Source organism: Mchenga conophoros, linkage group LG23, assembly GCF_057382185.1.
Source record: "Mchenga conophoros isolate Kocher_MC1m ecotype Shallow Benthic linkage group LG23, M_conophoros_male_GT1.1, whole genome shotgun sequence".
Classification (NCBI taxonomy): Eukaryota; Metazoa; Chordata; class Actinopteri; order Cichliformes; family Cichlidae; genus Mchenga; species Mchenga conophoros.
In genome coordinates, this window is record NC_140547.1 from 40616416 (window position 1) to 40635144 (window position 18729).

At 38.7% G+C, this 18729-nt stretch overlaps 1 protein-coding gene across 7 annotated transcripts in view; it reads left to right on the forward strand.

Moving 5' to 3' along the window:
* Nucleotides 1-222: 222 nt before the first annotated feature.
* The window catches only part of atp11a (ATPase phospholipid transporting 11A), a 54339-nt gene continuing 35832 nt past the window's right edge, over nt 223-18729 (forward strand). For all 7 annotated transcript variants that reach the window (XM_085263991.1, XM_085263988.1, XM_085263990.1 and 4 more), the window contains exon 1: nt 223-589. In XM_085263991.1, the coding sequence (XP_085120117.1) occupies nt 545-589 (45 nt within the window). In that variant the 5' untranslated portion in view covers nt 223-544. The remainder of the gene's footprint in view (nt 590-18729) is intronic.

The following is an 18729-nucleotide window of genomic DNA, read 5'->3' on the forward strand; positions in this document are numbered from 1 at the left end:
TTATTATTTTTTTAAGTTAAAAAAAATACTAAATATCCCACAGTTAACTGAAACACCCAATCAATAATTACTCTTCACAAACACTAGAGCGCGCATGCGTTCACCCCCGGTGCCAGAGCCACCACCTGGCTCCACGTGACGTAGATGAAAGAAAATCTCTTTTGGCCGCGGCGCGAGACAAGAAGATTATTAGTACACGCGCAGAGGGGGGAGAGAGAGAGAAAGAGGGAGCGCGAGAGAGCTGGATATTAGTTTGGCTTCTAGTCTTTTAGGAGGAGCAGCTCGCTGCCCGTGTGAACTGTCTTCAAACTGTAGAAGACGCACAGACAGACACTCCCCCGTTTAAAGCCCGTTGCGGGGTCCGTAGGTGAGTTTGGAAGCGAGTCCTTTTTTTCCAATTCAGGAAGAAGAAGACGGGGGAGAAGAGAAAGTCATGGACAGAGGAGTAGAATTAAAAAGAAGCTAGCGCCCGCAGTAAAAATAACCTTTGGAGGAGAAAAAGACAGAGAGCAGAAGAAGTGTCCGGAGAGGGAAGAGGAACAGGATGGGGATGGATTTCAGCACTCTGCGTACTCTTATCAGCCGATATGTAAGTTTGTTTTTCCTTTTTTCTTTTTTTAAAAATTAAATACCCTTATGTTCACATTAACACATGCGACTAGTTGCCTACAAACCAAAGATATTTCCATTTTAAATCAAACCTGTGACCTTTTTTGTTATCACCGTTGGTTTAAAATTCCGACGAAGCGGCTCTCAGAGGATTAGGTTTCAATAAAGGGAGTGGAAAGCAACTCACTGAAGAGTGGTTGGGAAACTTCCCGACACTTAAAAATCGTGTGACTAATTAACCTTTATCAACTTATATATTTTTTAACTTTTTTCCCACGTCCCTTTATTTCAACTTCAACAATGACATTTCGGCAGTTTTAAGTTACTTTTTTAAAGTTCATTGCTCCACAAATGACACTAGATCCCCACTACTCTGATCTTGAAAGCACATGTAAAATGCATCTTTCACTGATATTCTTTAAATATATATCAGCTATTTATGTTGAAGCATGTGTTAAATAATAAGCTCCTCACATATCTGTTAGTGCTGAAAAACATTGTGTATATATATATATATATATATATATATATATATATATATATATATATATATATATATATATATACGTCGAAATGTGAGAGAGATATTATTTGGTATGTACAAAATTGTTCCAAGTACTTTTGCAGATACTGTTCAGACATCTTTAAACAACAAACGCGGTGTGATTTGAATGAGTGAAAGGTTGAGTCACCTCACAGTATTGGTAAGTGGTGGGTGGGTGACTACCTATCTGCTCATGGCAGAACATGCCAAAAAATGCAGACAGGCAGCTATTATCATTCATGTCATGGTTGCCACTCAGTCTCATTGCTACCTCCCAGTAGAACAAAATGGAACATGAATTATGTAATCCACTTGTTTTCTCCCTGCTAGTCAAATCGATGGGCAGCATCTATATGGGTTACATTAGGCTCGGCAGTAATGTGCTTGACAATAATCCAGACAGTGCGAGCCCTGCTCACATGAGAGCCAGTGAGGTTTATACCCCAGCTCCGTACTCAGCTGAAGCTTAGGCACTGCTTCCCAACTGTTGCAACTAGCTGATTAAATACAATTCCCTGCTGTGTGGAGGGTGAAATGGAGCCATGTAGCTAGAAGCATGAAGAGAGAAGCCGGTGACTGGTGTAGGATGTGGGATGCTGATGAGGTCTGCTGCTGTAATTGGTCTGGATAAATGCTTTAGGTAAATGGGTTAGGGCTAAATTGATTGCATTGCTGCTGTGGTGGAAAGAGGCTGCTGAATACTTAAGATCAGGGTCAGGAACATCCATCTGTTTGTCAGATGAAGGATTCTCCCTGTGACCAAGTCTGTAAAGTGAAGCTAAATGTAAATTCAGGCTTTATACTATTTCTGCTATGATGTAAAGAGCCTGTGGTACGAACAGGCTGCTAAAAACATACTAATAACAAATGTTTGTAGAGTATTTAAATATGACAATTGGTTTAATTTTCAGGTGTTTATAATGACATGTAAACACAGTAATAATATGCCTAGTATCTTAGTCATGTTCTCATCTTCTGAGTTTTCTAAGTATTTCATGTATAGACTTGTTTGTGGCTGTAATTCAGAAACCAGTCTCCTTTGAGTCTCTGGGCTTTGGGCACGTTGAGATTTGTTTCACAAATAGACGTAACAACTGTGACAGATTTTACAGCCTGATAAAGGATCCCTGTGATTTCACAACAGCTCAACAATAAACTGAACTGAACTATGAGAGAATTTTCATCATTAAATGTTAGTGCGTGTTTCTATTAACATGCCGACACGTGCAGTAAACATTTAAAAAGCAGCCAAAGATCAGAATTGAGGTTGTGTGAATTTGTTAATTATGATGCTTCACACAGAAACATTAAAAGGCCCGCTGTGCATGTACTGAAATTTTCGTTATTCACTCTATAAATACATCAATGTTTTCGTGCAAACAGAGTGCAACTGACAGTATTGGGTTACGTACAGTGCATCTTTGTTCTAAAAAAAGTAAATATTGTGTCAAGGCTCATTGTTTCTTTAAATGAGGTGGTGTGAGGAATGTTTAGAGTGGACGCATGATGAAAAATATATCTGTACTGTGGATAATCTACCGCCTTGTGTTTAAAAAGCTGTGCCATCCGTCTTGTGCGATGTCAGTAGAAGCCACAGTAAATTTTATTATTGCGATTGTGCCAAAACTTTCTCTGTTATGCTACAGGCTTGCAGAGGGAAAGTACAAATGAAATAAACAGGTTTAACTGGGGTTGCTTTGTACCTGTTTGTTACCTTTTGCTCTGCAACAGGGTGTGGATCGTGGTGGTGAAAGTCAGTCTCGTCAGTCGCTGCCGCCTCAAATTAGGTAAAAGCTAAATGATGTCATATAAGCCTACAGTATAGCTCTCTTTAAAAGTGTAACATGCAGAGTTGTTCATGTAGTGGCTGCCTGTCCTGTCTAGACCAGTTTAAAATCAAATGTGATGCTGGTAGCACCAAGAGCTCTGAGATACAGTGTAGTTATTCCAAAACAGGTGGCTCACCCTGTTTTGTTCTTTTCCTGAGTTAATTTTAGTCACTGAAATTCTTAGAAGTACTGTTTTATATATTTTCTAACCTGTCTTCAGTGCTCCTCCTCAAGTCTTTTTTTTAGGAGATATCAGGAGAAGCACTGTTTAATTGGATTATATAACAGAATTATAAAAGAGTTAGGAAAAAGCACAACGCTACGGTCAGCTTTCTGTCTCAGGAGTGGCACAAAATACAAAGTTAAGTTTTCTCCAGAATTAAATACTTAGATCCAGTGACTTTGTGTCTATCAACGCAAATCACCCATAATGCTGTATATTGGGTGTAACGTCCCAACAGCAGACACAGCTGCTGGTGCAAAGGGACAGAGACAGATATCAGCAGAGCAGCTGAACGTAAATGGTGTTAAGTTGTAATATTTGCCCTTTTTCTCCCCTTATAAATTTCTTGTGTTATAAAGAGTCAATGACAAGATAACGGTTGCAACAGTAGGTTAATAACACACATTAGTAATACACTGGAGCATATGCTGAAAATGTAATGGACAGGAGTTGCACAGCATCTCTTTACTTTCACTATCTGAAAATGATACCAAGCCAGCTGAAACTAGCTAATAACTGAACTTTAATGGTGGCAGAGAGTTCTCAGCTCCAACTGATTCATCCCACACAGCACGTTTGTATTGGTTTGACCTCTTGTGGACACAATACAAATATTATAATCATTTAACACTGTGCAGGTGATTTTCTTTCTTTTTCTTAAGGAACAATGAAATGTTATTTTGACAGCCTATGTTTGTTTGCTTAGCAAACAGAGTTCAGTGCATCTTAGCAGAACTGGACTGTTACTGTTACTGTTACAATGAAAAACAGCAGAGTTGCAAATACCAGGACACTGAAATGTAGAACTGGAGCAGAAATGAGATCTCACTAGTTTCCTGACAGTTGCCCACTAGCCACTTTATTGGTTCTTCTGAAGGATAAATACCTTGCTATATTTTAAAATAATATTAGTAGGCATTCAAAGCATTAACCATCCTTTTGAAGGTATTTTCCTAAATAATCAAACCATATAAGACTAGAAAAAAGACAAACTAAGATTATTTTGGCTTACAGGCTGAGTAAAGTTAGACGTCATATCGGGTTGACATCTTTGGAACTCGCAGTTTGGGAAAAGGGTTAAAAATCTTTAAAATGTGCTTTTCAGTGCTTTTAACAAAACCCATGCTTAGCCAAGTGATTTTTAGTGTAAAAGCATTGGGCTTGTGCAAAACCATACACTCACACATGGACCAATCCCATATGGAAAAGAAATAGTAAAAACTTATATGATTTACTCATGAAAGTGGCCACTTTCAAGTGAGTTTTCACACTTGTATGCTTTTCATACAAGTTTCACACAAGACAGATACAAACTTTATAAGATTTATATATATCTTTTCCATATGGGATGGACCAAAATCAATATACAGCATTTGTATTATTTAGGACTACAATTATCATTTGGTCAGTTATTTTTTTGATTAAATAAGTAAGCTACTTTCAGCTGCCCTCTTGCCACAGGGGGTAACTCTGTGGGATTTGGTTTTACACTGGATGTCCTTACTGACACAACCTCAAAGGAGAGATCGGTGACTCCGGCTGGAATCTACGGTAACCAGCGATCTTTTTCCTTTCCAAGCAAATTATATCACCAGTTTTTATCATAATGTTAGAAAGTGGTTGTAAATCTTATTCAGAATAAATTTCATATTGCTACATTACACTACTACTAATACTACTTTGTAGACTGTAACTGTGAAAATCAAACAATATTGGACAAATCCAAAATGAAACAAACCGGAGATATCATGTTCGTGTATTAGGCGTGTTCAAGAAGCCACCCAGCATTCCTCTCCAGCTACCTAATGTGGCTCTCTGAAAGTCCCGCTGGTCTCTTTTTGGCTTCCTGCCTTCACATACTAGATTAAAGGGTTACTGCTGTTCACTATACCTTCACCCACTTAATCCAGTTTGCAGCTATACTTTCAGATCTAAGCTTATCACTAAACACCTTACTACTTATATTCAGCCTAGTTTTATTTTCTAATTAGCTCACTGATCAGCAGGCTGTATGTGAAGTATGCTAACTGATCCATGCATATGAGGCCATAATAAATGTTCACGTCAGTAGTGGCTGATGATCATGTTGCTGTCTCTATAGTGTCATTCATGCACATTAGTAAGAAGCAGGTAGATGGGATAGTTGTAGCCAGTTGACGCAGAGGGCATCAGATCATATGAACTCCTTGGCTCCAAATGCTTGTCAATAATTCATTAGTAGACTGGCTGACAATGAAGACTGATGTTTGTGTAACTTGTTTAGGAGTCTGCTCACTGTGGGGGCTCAGGGATGCCCCAGGTGGCTTGATGGGATTCCAGAGGGTCCCCATCTAACCACTGTGTTTTAATCACTGCAGGATATAATTTTACAACCGAGGTTTGGTGGAAACTGCAAAAAAGTCCTATGCTGGCTTTTCTAACTAATGCCCTCACAGAAGAGTAGAGATGGAAGACTTCATTGTGCAAATAAAGTCTAACTTGGCTTAACCATAAGGAAGTGCCTAAAGGTTAAACTAAGGTAATCAAGCCTGAAGAAAGGGTTACAGTCGTGAGTCCTACTTAATACTACTACTACTTAATAGTACAACAGTCCATTTAAGATAAGATAAGATAAGATAGAACTTCATTAATCCCTCGGGTGGGTTCCTCTGGGAAATTCAACTTCCAAAAAAAAAAGCACAGCAACGACCGAAGTTACAGTTACAGAATTGTTATATATATATATATATATATATATATATATATATATATATATATATATATATATATATATATATATATATATATATATATATGTATACATACACACACACACACACACACACACACACACACACACACATATATAAATACAGAGACAATATAAATAAAATATACAAAGGGGATAAATAGAATAAATAGGAATAAAAAATAAAAATACAAGTGAATTGCACATTTCAAGTATTGAGTCTATTGCACTGTTGACTATTTACAAAAAGTATTGCACAAGGTATTGTACAGTGAGGTGAAGAGGCACTACAGCTTAGTTGTTCCCCCCTCCTTTGTCCTCCTGTTTCCTGTTTCCCCTCCCTCTCCCCTCCAGAGAGGAGTTAAACAGTTAAACATTTTTACGTGCTTGGGTTCAAACAGCAGAATTCACACTTCAGGAGTGCCACTGCTCTTCAGATTACAGCACTTGTGAATGAAACGACTTGTAATTTCCTTCTACATTGCATAGGCATGCCATGGTATGCCAGAAAAAGGCAATTTTTATGCTAAAGAAGAGTCAAGTTGTTGTGATGCTCAGTAGTGGCTTTTGAAGTTTACTCACGTGTAGCTCCTCCTGCATTGGCGGGTTTCCTCTTAGTGACCCCCATGCTAACAATTAAACAGCTGCTCAGCCATAATGTCGCAATCCACAAGGTTCACCTGGGTTAACCTCTTTAGGTGAAGGATTCACAGGCTCTCACTAAGCCATCTGGCCTCAAGATTGTTTTGCTGCTTCACTAGTTGCTGCTTCTTTGTTTATCTGCATTAACTCCCAGGACTTACTAGAAAACCTAGGTGACAAGGAGTAGTTTGGAATTAAAAGTACTTTCTTAATATGTGTAGATTGCACAAATATGCCAGATTCAGAAGGCAGGGAAAATTTCCAATTTTATTTTAAACGGTTGATCATGTAAAACTATTATATGAGTCACATTATGTTTTTCAGTATTGAGCAGTATTGCAGCCATGTTGTATCTTTACAACAACATTCTACATGTACTTTAACAACATCTTTCTTTTCTATTGGATATGGCAACATTTCCTAAATTCCTTCATTTAAAATGAAGGAATTTCAGCTAGTAGTCCATCATCACCTGCTGCATATATCCATTGATATGTGACAAAGTGAAACAGAACATTACTTCTTTCCTTGTGCTATTTGGATACCTATTCGAAATCCATAGCCGTTCAGTTCTGAATTAATTCAAAGGAGTAAATAATTTTTGTTGCATTAATGTTTCTACACCAGCTTGTTAACATTTTTTCTTTATGTGCTGACACTTTTGAAAAACATTTTGGCTCCTCACGATACTGTCTAAGCAATACCTGCAGTGGAGTGCTATAGCTCCATTAAGAGCCTGTATCAGTGTCGTCGCAGTAACATTACCAGTATATTACAGCTCAATGAACAAGTAGACAGATGATAAATAGCCTTAGGTTAATGGTGCATAGAGACCTCTATCCAAAGAGAGAGACCGATAACAGATATGGAGGGCGAGAGATGTTGTTTGAACTTGGGTCATCATAATAACATTGCTCCAGGTTGCCAGTGAAAGTGCTGAGGGAGGCAGGTGTGCACCTTAATGTTCCCCCTGTCTGAGGGAATGATAGCCGGTCGACTCTCTCCTGGAACACCATTCCCCACGGCCCGCGTGTCAGAGAGGAAGAGAAGTGAAGTGAGCCGCCTCCCCTCTTTCCAAAAAGCTGATGGTGCACTATAAATATCACCCCACCCCACTTCCATTTAACCATAATGCCTTACCCCCTTTCCCCACTTCTCCATTGCTTTGTTGGTTGGAGACATTAGCAGACAGTCATAAAAGGCTATTGATCATTTGGATTTTTGGCAGGTAGTACTTATCTATAAATGTGATGTCACAGGAAGTGAAGCAAAATTTTCTCTACTTCAAAAGTTTGGTTCCTTTTGTTGATGTTCTCCACTAGTCTAGGAATGAGCATCTATCTACAATGCAACGTTTAATAAAAGTCTAACTGAAACAATTAAATCTTAAAACTGTTACTTTACTTTTTTGTAACCTGTCCTTTGGGGCTGTACCAGAATATTTGATCTTTAAGCTTTAAATTGTTTGAAGGGGGCATGTATTTTTTCTAAACACTTTTTTACCTCATTGTTGCCAACTTAGTGACTTTGTTGCAATATTTATTGACTTTTCTATGACCTTTAGTAAGGGTTTATTATATATATATATATATATATATATATATATATATATATATATATATATATATATATAAACACAAAAAAACAAAGAAAACTGCAAATTCGTCCTTGCTCATCCTGTGCAGCTCTCGCTGTCTCCTTTGTTTTATTCATTAAAGTCACAAAGCAGCAAACTGCAGCTCTCTGACCAAATTCTTCCATATGGCTCTACAAGTGGAGCCAGCTTAAATCACTGCATGGAACAACAATTAGAATATTTGCTGCTGATCACTGCTAAAAATATCTTTTTTTTTTGACGGCCTAATTCTGCTTTGAAATACACAAAGGGTATATCTCCAGCCTTCTACCACAGGTGCATGAAAACAGTAATTGTGGTATGATCTTTGGACAGTGATTAGGTATACATTTGCTGACATCCCAGCTAGTGCAGTAATGTTGTATTGGTACAGAATTGTAAGTATAATGATCAGTAGTTGAAGTCATCCTTGTTTGTATTCATCTTATCTTTCTTTTCATGAATAATAATAGTAATTATTGCATGGTACCAGCCTCCTGCACTTTCAGGGAAAGTTAAAAGCTTTTCAAAGATGTCTGAAGAGAGCACTCGTAAAGCTGTGTTTACAGTTCAAAGCCTTGCAGCATTCTTTTGTGCAACAACTTATCAAAGACACCAAAGCCCCCTCCTGAAGATGCATTTGTTGCTAGGCTACAAAATACAAACTAGCCAATATTACTATCTGGGAACCAGATGATACATACAAGTGAATCTCATGTTGGTGCTCAACATCAAGCTACAGCTAGTGGTTTCTTAAGTGGTTTCCATAGTTGAGCAGCTGATGCACATTGAAACAACATGAATTATAATATTTTGAATGCACTTTAGCAGGAACCCATCAGTAGACGACTGTGATCTAACTGCTCAGACTGTCAGTCTGCCAGAAAACATTCAGCCCCAAGTGATATAATAGTTAGGACACACATTTTCAGTTTCCAGTGACGCCTTGATAATGCTTAATTATGAACTGTAATATATGTAGTGCTGCAAATGTCTTATATCTGACAGTGGAAAGGACTGGAAGAAGGATAGCACATAATAACAATATAGATATAGCTCTGATTGCAGAATTACTGTGATAAAGTAAATCCCTGAAACACACCACATGCAGCATTTTAACATGAATAAATAATCACCACATGAATATTTGAGTACAAATACCACAAGCAAAAGAGGGCACCTATAAATCTGCAACCCAACAATATTTCTCATATTGTGGATCAAGATCAGGTATTAAATCTAAATATGCTTGATTGATTTGCAAGAATGGATAAAGTGCTGTTGTTCGATCAAGATTTGGAATTATAGTTAAGCAAAAACCGAAGACAAAACATATATTTAATAATAATATACAGGGCCTGTTGCTGGGTGTGTAATATCTCCATAGTACTGTTATTTTCAGCTGAATAATATATATTTAAGGAGGAGTAACTCTTATAGTTCACACAATGTATGTACAACTCAACTACAGCGGCATGATAAAAATAGCAGAGGCTACGCTGGCGGTGGAGTAGATGTGCTCCTGAGAGGACTGGGCTTGTTCCAGGATTTATGCATCAAACCAACACGATGTTCTTCCTACAGCAAAGGCGACGGTGCATTTTTTAATATTTTAACTGCTTTATGTTCAGGAAGTCATTCACTTTGTTTCATGGCTGGTTGGTTTGACCCGCAGCTGAAGCATCATCCTTCAGTGAACAGCCAGTAGAAAGGTGTTGAGAGCCACTTTATTCATATTATGTAATTGTGACTATGCATACAATATGAAAAGCTACTACACTGGGGCTCTTATTATCTGAAACCCACAGAGAATCCATGCAGAAGAAGCAGTTTAGGAATGTATTTCCACCATGCTGCTTGGCCGCTGTCAGGTGATTGATGTTATGGGAGCCACGTGATGTCATTAGCTTCCCTCCACCCACTGCCCTGCTATGCTGTGAATTTTTTTTTTGTTTGTTTTGGGGGGTGGGGTTGAGAAGCTGGGAATTGTTGCTAAAAAGTTTATAAAACATGTGTCGTCCTCTTTAATTGACCACAAAATTGACCCCACTGCTTTCAGTAGAAGACAGAAAAGAGGATTTTAGAGGATGGTGGATGACAGACAAAATGATGATTCAGACATTAAGATGCAGTAATAGAGTCAGTGGGTGCAGAGGATGAGAAACAGGAAGACGTAATCTCATGGTTGTCAAGGAGATGAAGAACAAACTGACCATATAGTAATTTTCTCCTTTATTCGGGTGCAGCTCACTCTCATCGAGTGTGTGTGTGTGTGAATTTGCCTTCTTAGGTGACATGGAAGGGCAGCAGGATTCATGGGGGTGCATGAGAGTGTAGCACCACGAGTAGCACAGAGCAATGAAGCTCAACTGAACTGAACAAAAGTGAAAAGAAATGTACCACATCAACACAAAGCATAGAACAAATACACAATACCCCTAAAGAGCAGAACAGCCATCTCCAAGGATTACCGAGACATCAGATGATGATCACAGTCCAGCAAAAGTTTGAAGAGTCTCAAGTTTTTGTGTCGCCCTGTTTTCGTTCACTGAACTGGAGCGAGCCACTCTTCTCTCAAAATGTAATTCAATGTAACAGACTATTAGATATCTGGACCTAAGAGAGCACCTCAGTGATTTAACACTGCACTGTCAGAATCACAACAGCTAGTTTAAAAATAAAATGCCTGAAGCGCTGGAGCAGAGGATGCTGCGTTTTCAGTTCCACTCATTCTTCTTACTTGTTTAACCAGGAAGACAAAGGAATGGAAGACAGGTGTCATTATTGTGGTAATTTACAGGATTTTACCGTATGGAAAAGGCTTTATGCAACTTTTTTGCACAAATTGTGATAATACTCCATAGCACATGCTCCACATGTTGCTGAAGGAAATTAGTGGGTTTCCACTTAAATGCGTAAGAATACTTATCAGGATATAACTTTGAACGATGTCCACTCAAACAGAAAAATTTATATTGTTAAAAGAGAACATGATTTCTGCATGATTTTAATTCAAAATCTTTAAATGTAAATACAGTAAAAACAGAAGACACAGCATTCATTCAGAAAAACTAATTTGACGATCTGTTAGGAAATACTGATACTTGTTTAACAGCTTTTCAAAAGTTTCATTAAACTTGAATGGAAACAAAAAGAGAGAGGCCTGGAGCAGGTTTTGACTCCAGTTTTTTATCAGTTGAACATCATGTGATCGATTTAAATTCCACTGAGCCTGGATCAGTTCAAACAACTGGAAAAATGGAGCAGTTAGAAATAAGTTCAACAGGGACACATACACACACTTACTCCTCATAGCACAACCTAAACTACAGCTTAGCTACAGTTTCTGTTTGAGAGAATGAGTGGAGTTTGAAGGCCAATAAGACTGAAGAGGATGATTCATGCTAGACTTTATTTCCCTGAATATGCTCCACTGTGGCAAAGTTTTATTAAGACAGCAGTAACCCAGGGAGCTGATGACACGCTGTATGGGAAGCTCTCCTGAACCCAGATTTTGGAAAGTTTACAAAAATGCTGAAATATTTGAACAATGTTTTTTAAGTTGGGTTGAGTCACACAGTCAGCTTATTTAGCTTATGTTGCTGGGGAAGTAATGACGTGTTTAAAGATGTTGTAAGATGAGTCACTTTGTCTTTGTATAGACAGTGAAAACTGGAAATGATTTGTTTTGTTTTTTCTCAGTGATAATTCTGCAATTTTGAGGGTATTTTTAGTCGATAATATTAGTTTGTTTTTACTTCTTTTTATTTGGAGCAATTAAACACTTATTTCATAAAAGTGCTTTGGGCTGTGGGAGACCATAGTGGAAATTTTCACAGTTGTGCGATATTAATTAAGTTTAAAATAATGATCACTTGGAGCACTTATAATGGGATGTGAAGGTGCATTGGTAGACAGAGATTTCATATACTCCCTGTGTGTGCACGTGTGTGAGGATGATTGCTGCTAAGACAAACAGTATAATAAACACCATTAGGAAGAGGTGCCCCTAGGACAAACATTAGAGAAGGCTCCCATTAACGAAAGGGAAAGAGACGAGGAGAATGAAAAGTTGAGAAGTAAACATGTCGGAAGAAGAGATATAAAAGCATTTTGGTAGTTTTCTCTGATGTCCTCAGAGATTCGTAGAAGGTCTGATGTTACTGCAGGAAGTGAAACTGAGAGAGGTAAAATACGTGTACACTAATAGTGCTGTCAATTTTCTGCAATTTCTTTGCAGTTGGACGATTCACTCAGGATAATATAACACCTGTTTAAAAAAACATGCAGTGGATGACACTTTTTTTTGTATATTTTGTTCAACCGAACTGCAGTCAGTCCTGGTGCTAAGTTAAGCTCATCTTCTAGATGTGGTTTCAATCATCTTATCTAACTCTTAGAGGAGAGAAAATGTTCATGATTCTCCCAGAAATGTGGATATATGGAGTACCTTTCTCCAGCTGGTTGATGCTTCATATTTAACCCTGTACCATACCATGAGCTCATGTGTTTACTCAGGCTGGGCTGCTGAGCCGTTATCCTGCTTACTGCACAAAGTATTCTGCATGTATTAACAAAATGCCACTGACGATACCCAGTGACACAAACATTTGTCAATGTATGCACTGCCAATTGTGTTTTTGAAGCTGTTGATTTCCATGCAGATATTTAAAGTGTATTATGTTAATTTATGAATTGTATTCTATGTTTTTATTTTGTCTCTATTCTAATAGCTTTTGCAAAATGATTCTTTTTTTCTAAGAGTTATGTTGGGCCTTGGTGCAGTCTCTCAGTTCACCATCTATCTGAAACAAGCTATTTTAACTCCGTCCTTCCTACATTTAGGTACACTTGACTCTGAGTTAGTAGCCGCTCACAAACAGAAGGTTTGATTGGAGGGTGAGTGTAGGTGACATAGTAGCGATATCTGTGACATCATACTCGGAAACAGTGCTAGGAGCATTTTGAAAAGCTTGAGCTCTCACATTTTTGTTCAGTATGAGCCTCCGTCATTGTAAGAGTGTATATTCATCCATTTTCTTAACTGCTTATCCAATTCAGGGTGGGCTGGAGTCTATCCCAACTGTCACTTGGTGAGGGGAGGAGTAAATCCTGGAAAGGTTGCCACTCACAAGTTCATTACAGAACACATGGAGACAGATGACAAACTCTCACATTTTCACATCTACCACTTATTTAAATACAGAGGTGTTTGTCTTTTTAGCTGGAGTGCTCAGAGAGAACACATGCCAGCATAGTGAAGCCCAGGAGCAACAGTTTCTTACCGCTATGGCGCCCATGCTGCCTGTGTGCGTAGGGCATAATATGTCCCCTTTAAAAGTCTGTTTTGACAAGATGTTTAGGCTTGATTGAGATATCCTTAAACCTCCTGCTAGCTTTAGTGCACCTCTTATTATAGCTCGCCCTTTTGCTCAGCGCTATCACTGCAAAAGCTGAGCAGCGCTACCAAGTCATAAGCACCCACTTCCTTTGAGTGAAAGTGCTGCAGTTATTTAAAGCCAACTGAATGTCCACAGATCAATGCAGGCACTTAGTGTGACCTGGGTACTCAACACAAACACTGACATGTTTAACTTGAGAGGAAGGAGATGGCAGATGTTGTGGTATAAATGCTTTTTCTTTTTGGTTTTAATGGTTCTCGCTGGATATATGAATTCACTGTTGTTGGTTGGATTCAGTGATATTTTGTGTTTCTGTTCTTGAACCTGTTGTGCCAAAAAAGGTTTCTGTATCGAGATTTGTTAACTGGTTTTGTTGATATTCATAGACTGCTTATCTATACAGTGATCTATACTGCATTCTTGTGTGAATAATATTGTATATTAGGATATTAGGCTTTATCAACCTCCTTTTAACCATTATAACATGTATTTATTCCCATGTCCTTTGATTTACAGCATTGGGTCAAGTCATGGGAGGGTCATGTGACACCTAGCAGTGCTTTCCTCCAGTCCCTTCCTTTCACACCCACACAGCAGACAATAAAGCAAGCTTGAGCACTGTGTATGTTTGCTCCCTTGCTATCCAAAGAATGACTGTGCTTATCTACAGGAAATCCACAACAATGGCCTTCTGTCCAGCTCTAAGGAGCAGCACAGTGGTTGGTCTATTAGCTCGTCTGCCTTCTGCCTTGTATCTCTCCCGCGTTATCCTCCATCCACTTCACTGAGGGCAATAACTGCCCAACAGCAGCAGCTATATATGTTGCCCCATAGATTTCCCAAGTCTAACTCCAGGGGAAAGAAGGAATATTTGTAATTCTGGGTCATCAGAGGGGGTGAAAACAGAGACTGGAAGACAAGCGTACATTGTGGTAAAGCAGGTATATTATCTCAGTCCCCTACCGAGATGTGCTCTGTGAAAACCAGGCTAATGAATTTCTCTGTTTAGCTGCCAGAAGCTGGCTGAGGTTACCAGTTCTTCTCCTCTCTTCCTCTGCTGCTTTATCTTGTCCTTTACCCACAGTCCTCAACAGTTTATCAAGGAGAGGAAATGATGATGGAGCAGGAAAGGTCGGCTACGTGGCAGTGGTTTGTGTGGCTGTAGAAAGAGAACATCTTCTACAGAATAATTTATTTTTTTTAATGTAATACATGAATGTAGATTTAATTAAGTTTGCTCAAGCTCATTTATGTGGATAAAATGATTATATAACACTTTTCACAAACCAAGTTACTCAGCTGTTTAAGCATTAACACCACCAAACAAACCATCACATAGCCTCTTTCTCACATCCACACACCCACCCACACAGCTGGTGAGTGGTCTTCTGACCTACATAAGGAATGGAGACAGGTGAATGTCTATTTCGGCTCATTTTATCTCAGTGATGGATGATCTCACGAGAGTTTTCAGCCCTGCTGTTTACGCTCACATACCTCCCCTTAGGATTCATTTATTAACACGAAACATAACATGTATTTTATTGAGAGTTTATTAAGCTGTAATTGATTTATAGTTCAATTTTAATTCTAGCTCAACCAATTATGTGTTATGTCTTAAGTCTTTTTATAAAAACAAGCTGTGGACTAAACGTGCACAAGACACTAAGACTTCTTTTTATATTATGCGTATTCATTAAAATCAGAAAACATTTAATTTTAGTGGATTTATAGGAGGTTTCAGTGAATATTGTCACCAGGAATCCAGTATAATTATGTTTTCCACTTAAATAGTAATAACTTCTTTTAGTTCAAGTATTTTTGTGGAGTGCTGTACTAAATCTAACTGAACCTCAGTCTTTTAAAAGTCATGCATTAAAGCCACACAGTATACTATACTGTTGTTCATCACTGCAGTAATACAAAATGTCAGATTTCATTACGTATCCAGACAATCAGTGAATGAATCAGACTAGATTTTGTACTGCAGAAATATGCATTGTGCCTCTTTATAAGCATTGCTTAATAATTTTGCATTGTGTTGATAAATAGTGCATGTCTTTGACAACTGACACTGTCTGTCACTTTGAGTGATGCGTTCAGTCAGTAATAGGCAAGAAGAGTTGAGTGAAGCCCTGGATGCTCAGTTTATTATTACTTTGTGGAGTTGCTGATTGAGACAGTTTACTGAAATTTTATTGCATGAATCTTGATGCGTAACCTGTAGATGCTGATAATAAATTTTGACTAAATAAGCATGCTGAAAGCGTTGGGATGAGAAGTAGTCCTTAGAACTGGTAACAAGAGCAGTTGTTGTTAAAAAAGAGGTGTTACTAAAAACACCTGGTCACAGCAGCCGTTGCAGTTAAACTATTAGTTGTAGCTTATGTAGCAGATTTAGAAACTGGGGCTACAACAAAATGATTATCTTCTGATTATTTATTTGGTCCATGCAAGATCAGAAGAATGATTTTTAGGCAAACATTACTTGACAACTTTTTTCTGGCAATTATTAAAACTTTGTATGTAGCTGTGTTAACAATTATGCAGCAAATGTGACAACTATAGTTACTGCAGTTGCATTAAAAATAGCAAGTAAGTAAGAAAAGCACTTAATATTTCCATTGTAGTGCAAAGGAGTTCATGCTGACCTGAAGAATACTGGAAACTGGCGCTCTTTGTCGCTACATCGTTCCTGTGTTTCCCTCCTTTTTGCTCCTGGTTTAACTCAGTTCTACAGATGCAAGAGTTTTTAAGGACATGCAGGTGCAGAGTTACTTTAAAAACAGTTCTCTCTCTCTCACACACACACACAAAGGTTGAACAACTGCTGAATTGTAAATTCCACTGACTCTGATTAATACAAGTAGTGCTCTCATGTGATCAGGCCATTGTGTGTGTGCGTTTGGTTGCGTGTGTGTGCATGTAGAAGGTTACAAAACACTGACGAGAGCAGTCAGATCACTAAATCCCCCGGAGACACACAGAGACACAGTTAGTTTGTGGGTAACTGATTATTTTTCTGTTGTCCGATCTCTATGATGCCATTGTGGCTTGGTATTTTACCTACACTCTCTCTCTCTCTCGCTCTCTCTCCCTCTCTCTCTCTCTCTCACACACACACACACACACACACACACACACACACACACAGTAGTGCTTTTTCAGAATTAAAGTGTCCCCATTATGCAGTTTTGCAAAGCTACAATGTTCCAGGTCTCTGGCAAAATTAATTCTTCTCTCACACCATAAAGCACTGCTGCTACAATGTTGACCTTTACTTTGTGAGTTCCCCTTGCCACCACAGCAGGGGGAGGCCAGAGCGATGTGTAATGCTGATGGACAAAATGAAATTGTGGAGACTGGGTGCAGATTGTGCTATAGATCAATTAATCAATTTTGTCACTGAGATGGAGCCACTTATACATTCCCTTTAACTTTTAAGAGCTCATTCTTAGAGCCTTTTTCTGGTCTCAAACATGGGAAAGAAATTTAGTGGTGGGTTACTTGATGGCAAGATCAGCTCTATCACACACTCTTAATTAACATAAAGTCCAAGCTGCTTTGTCATGTTTAAATGCATAAATTCCTATTATGGAAACAGTCAGCATTTTATTTCGAGTTTGTGTTAGGATAAAGTAGTGTAATCTTAACTACAGGCTTCTGGATCACTTTTCCCAGACACTCAGCTCCAAATGCATGACTGCTAACTTCTCTCTGGGGTGAACACAGCATTCAATCACAGCGTTGATTGAAGGCATTTAAGGCTGGATGATGAGGATTTACCATTATCTCATTTGGCCTGGCCAGGGCGGCCTGGGTGAGGCTAGACAACATTGTGACAGATGGGGCGCACAGCTGGTCTTTAATCTGTAACTCAGGTAATACACATGCCAAGATGATTGCACACACATATCTGTACCCTTATCAGAACATCACAAACACATAAAGATTAAACTACAGACAGCCGGGGTGAGTGAACCTCCATATCATCTGTGTGGTGTTTTATTTTATTTTTATTTTTCTGGACGTGCAACAGTCAATCGTTTTATTACCCTCCCCACGTAATTCTGAAACACATGATAGTACATGCTCACTGCTATTTCTGGCTTGCTCTTTTGCCTTTTCCTATCAAGTCCATTGAGAGAAGCCCCGCAGGGATGGTGTGAAAAATCTTCTTGTGTAGAAAATGGGAAAACATTCATGGGTTCAGAGTTAGTATGAGAATCTCCCCGCTTCTGCACGTTATCAGTTATTTACCTTTCTACTCATCTGACTCAAGTATATGAGTAATTGCTAATGCACACACACACTTTGCATTTATCGGCTAGTGATTTAGACAAGAAAGCTTGGTTTGCCTTATCGCTGTAGCGCAGTGGCAGCTGAGCGATAATAAACACTCATGACACACGTGAGGAATGTGTTTCCACATGCAAACATGATGTATAACACAGAACGTAGACCGGCTTTATAGCAGAAAGCTGTTGACTAATTTTTAGCGCTGCCTGTTGCAGTGGGAGATAAAACAATGTCGGGTTGGTCATCGGTGGAAACGATAAACTCAGCCTTTAAATCTGCAGAGGAACAATAGTTTGTGTGTTTTGTGGTCATTTCCTCTTTTGCTGCTCAGTGTCCTGTAAATGTTATCTTTACCTGCCAGGCTTCATACAGCACTGACTGAGTGCAGTGTGGAGGTTGGTTTCTGGATTGTGCAGTTAGTACAGTGAGTGAGTATGTGTTAATTTGACTACATTCAGCATGGTCATTATAAATTATTTCTTTTAAGTTGATTTTATTTATATAAACCAAAATCACAAACTGCGTTACACACCTTCTAGCCCTCTAACCTTACAACAATGGTTCAGATTAGGAAAATGAGTAAGAGAAGAGAGAAGTGGCTCCACTTCCTCATTTCTTGCGCAGCTCTTAATAAGCTCCAGGCTTTCTGGAACAGATATGTAGAGTGGATGTGCTCATTTTTCTCATGTGATCAAATGTGAAACACTCAGTCATGAGTTCAGTAGTGTGGAGATGGGTGGAAGTTTAACCAACTCACAGACACCAGAGTAACTGGTCAGTGCGCCCCAGGGTGGCTGTGGCTACAATGTAGCTTGCCATCACCAGTGTGTGAATGTGT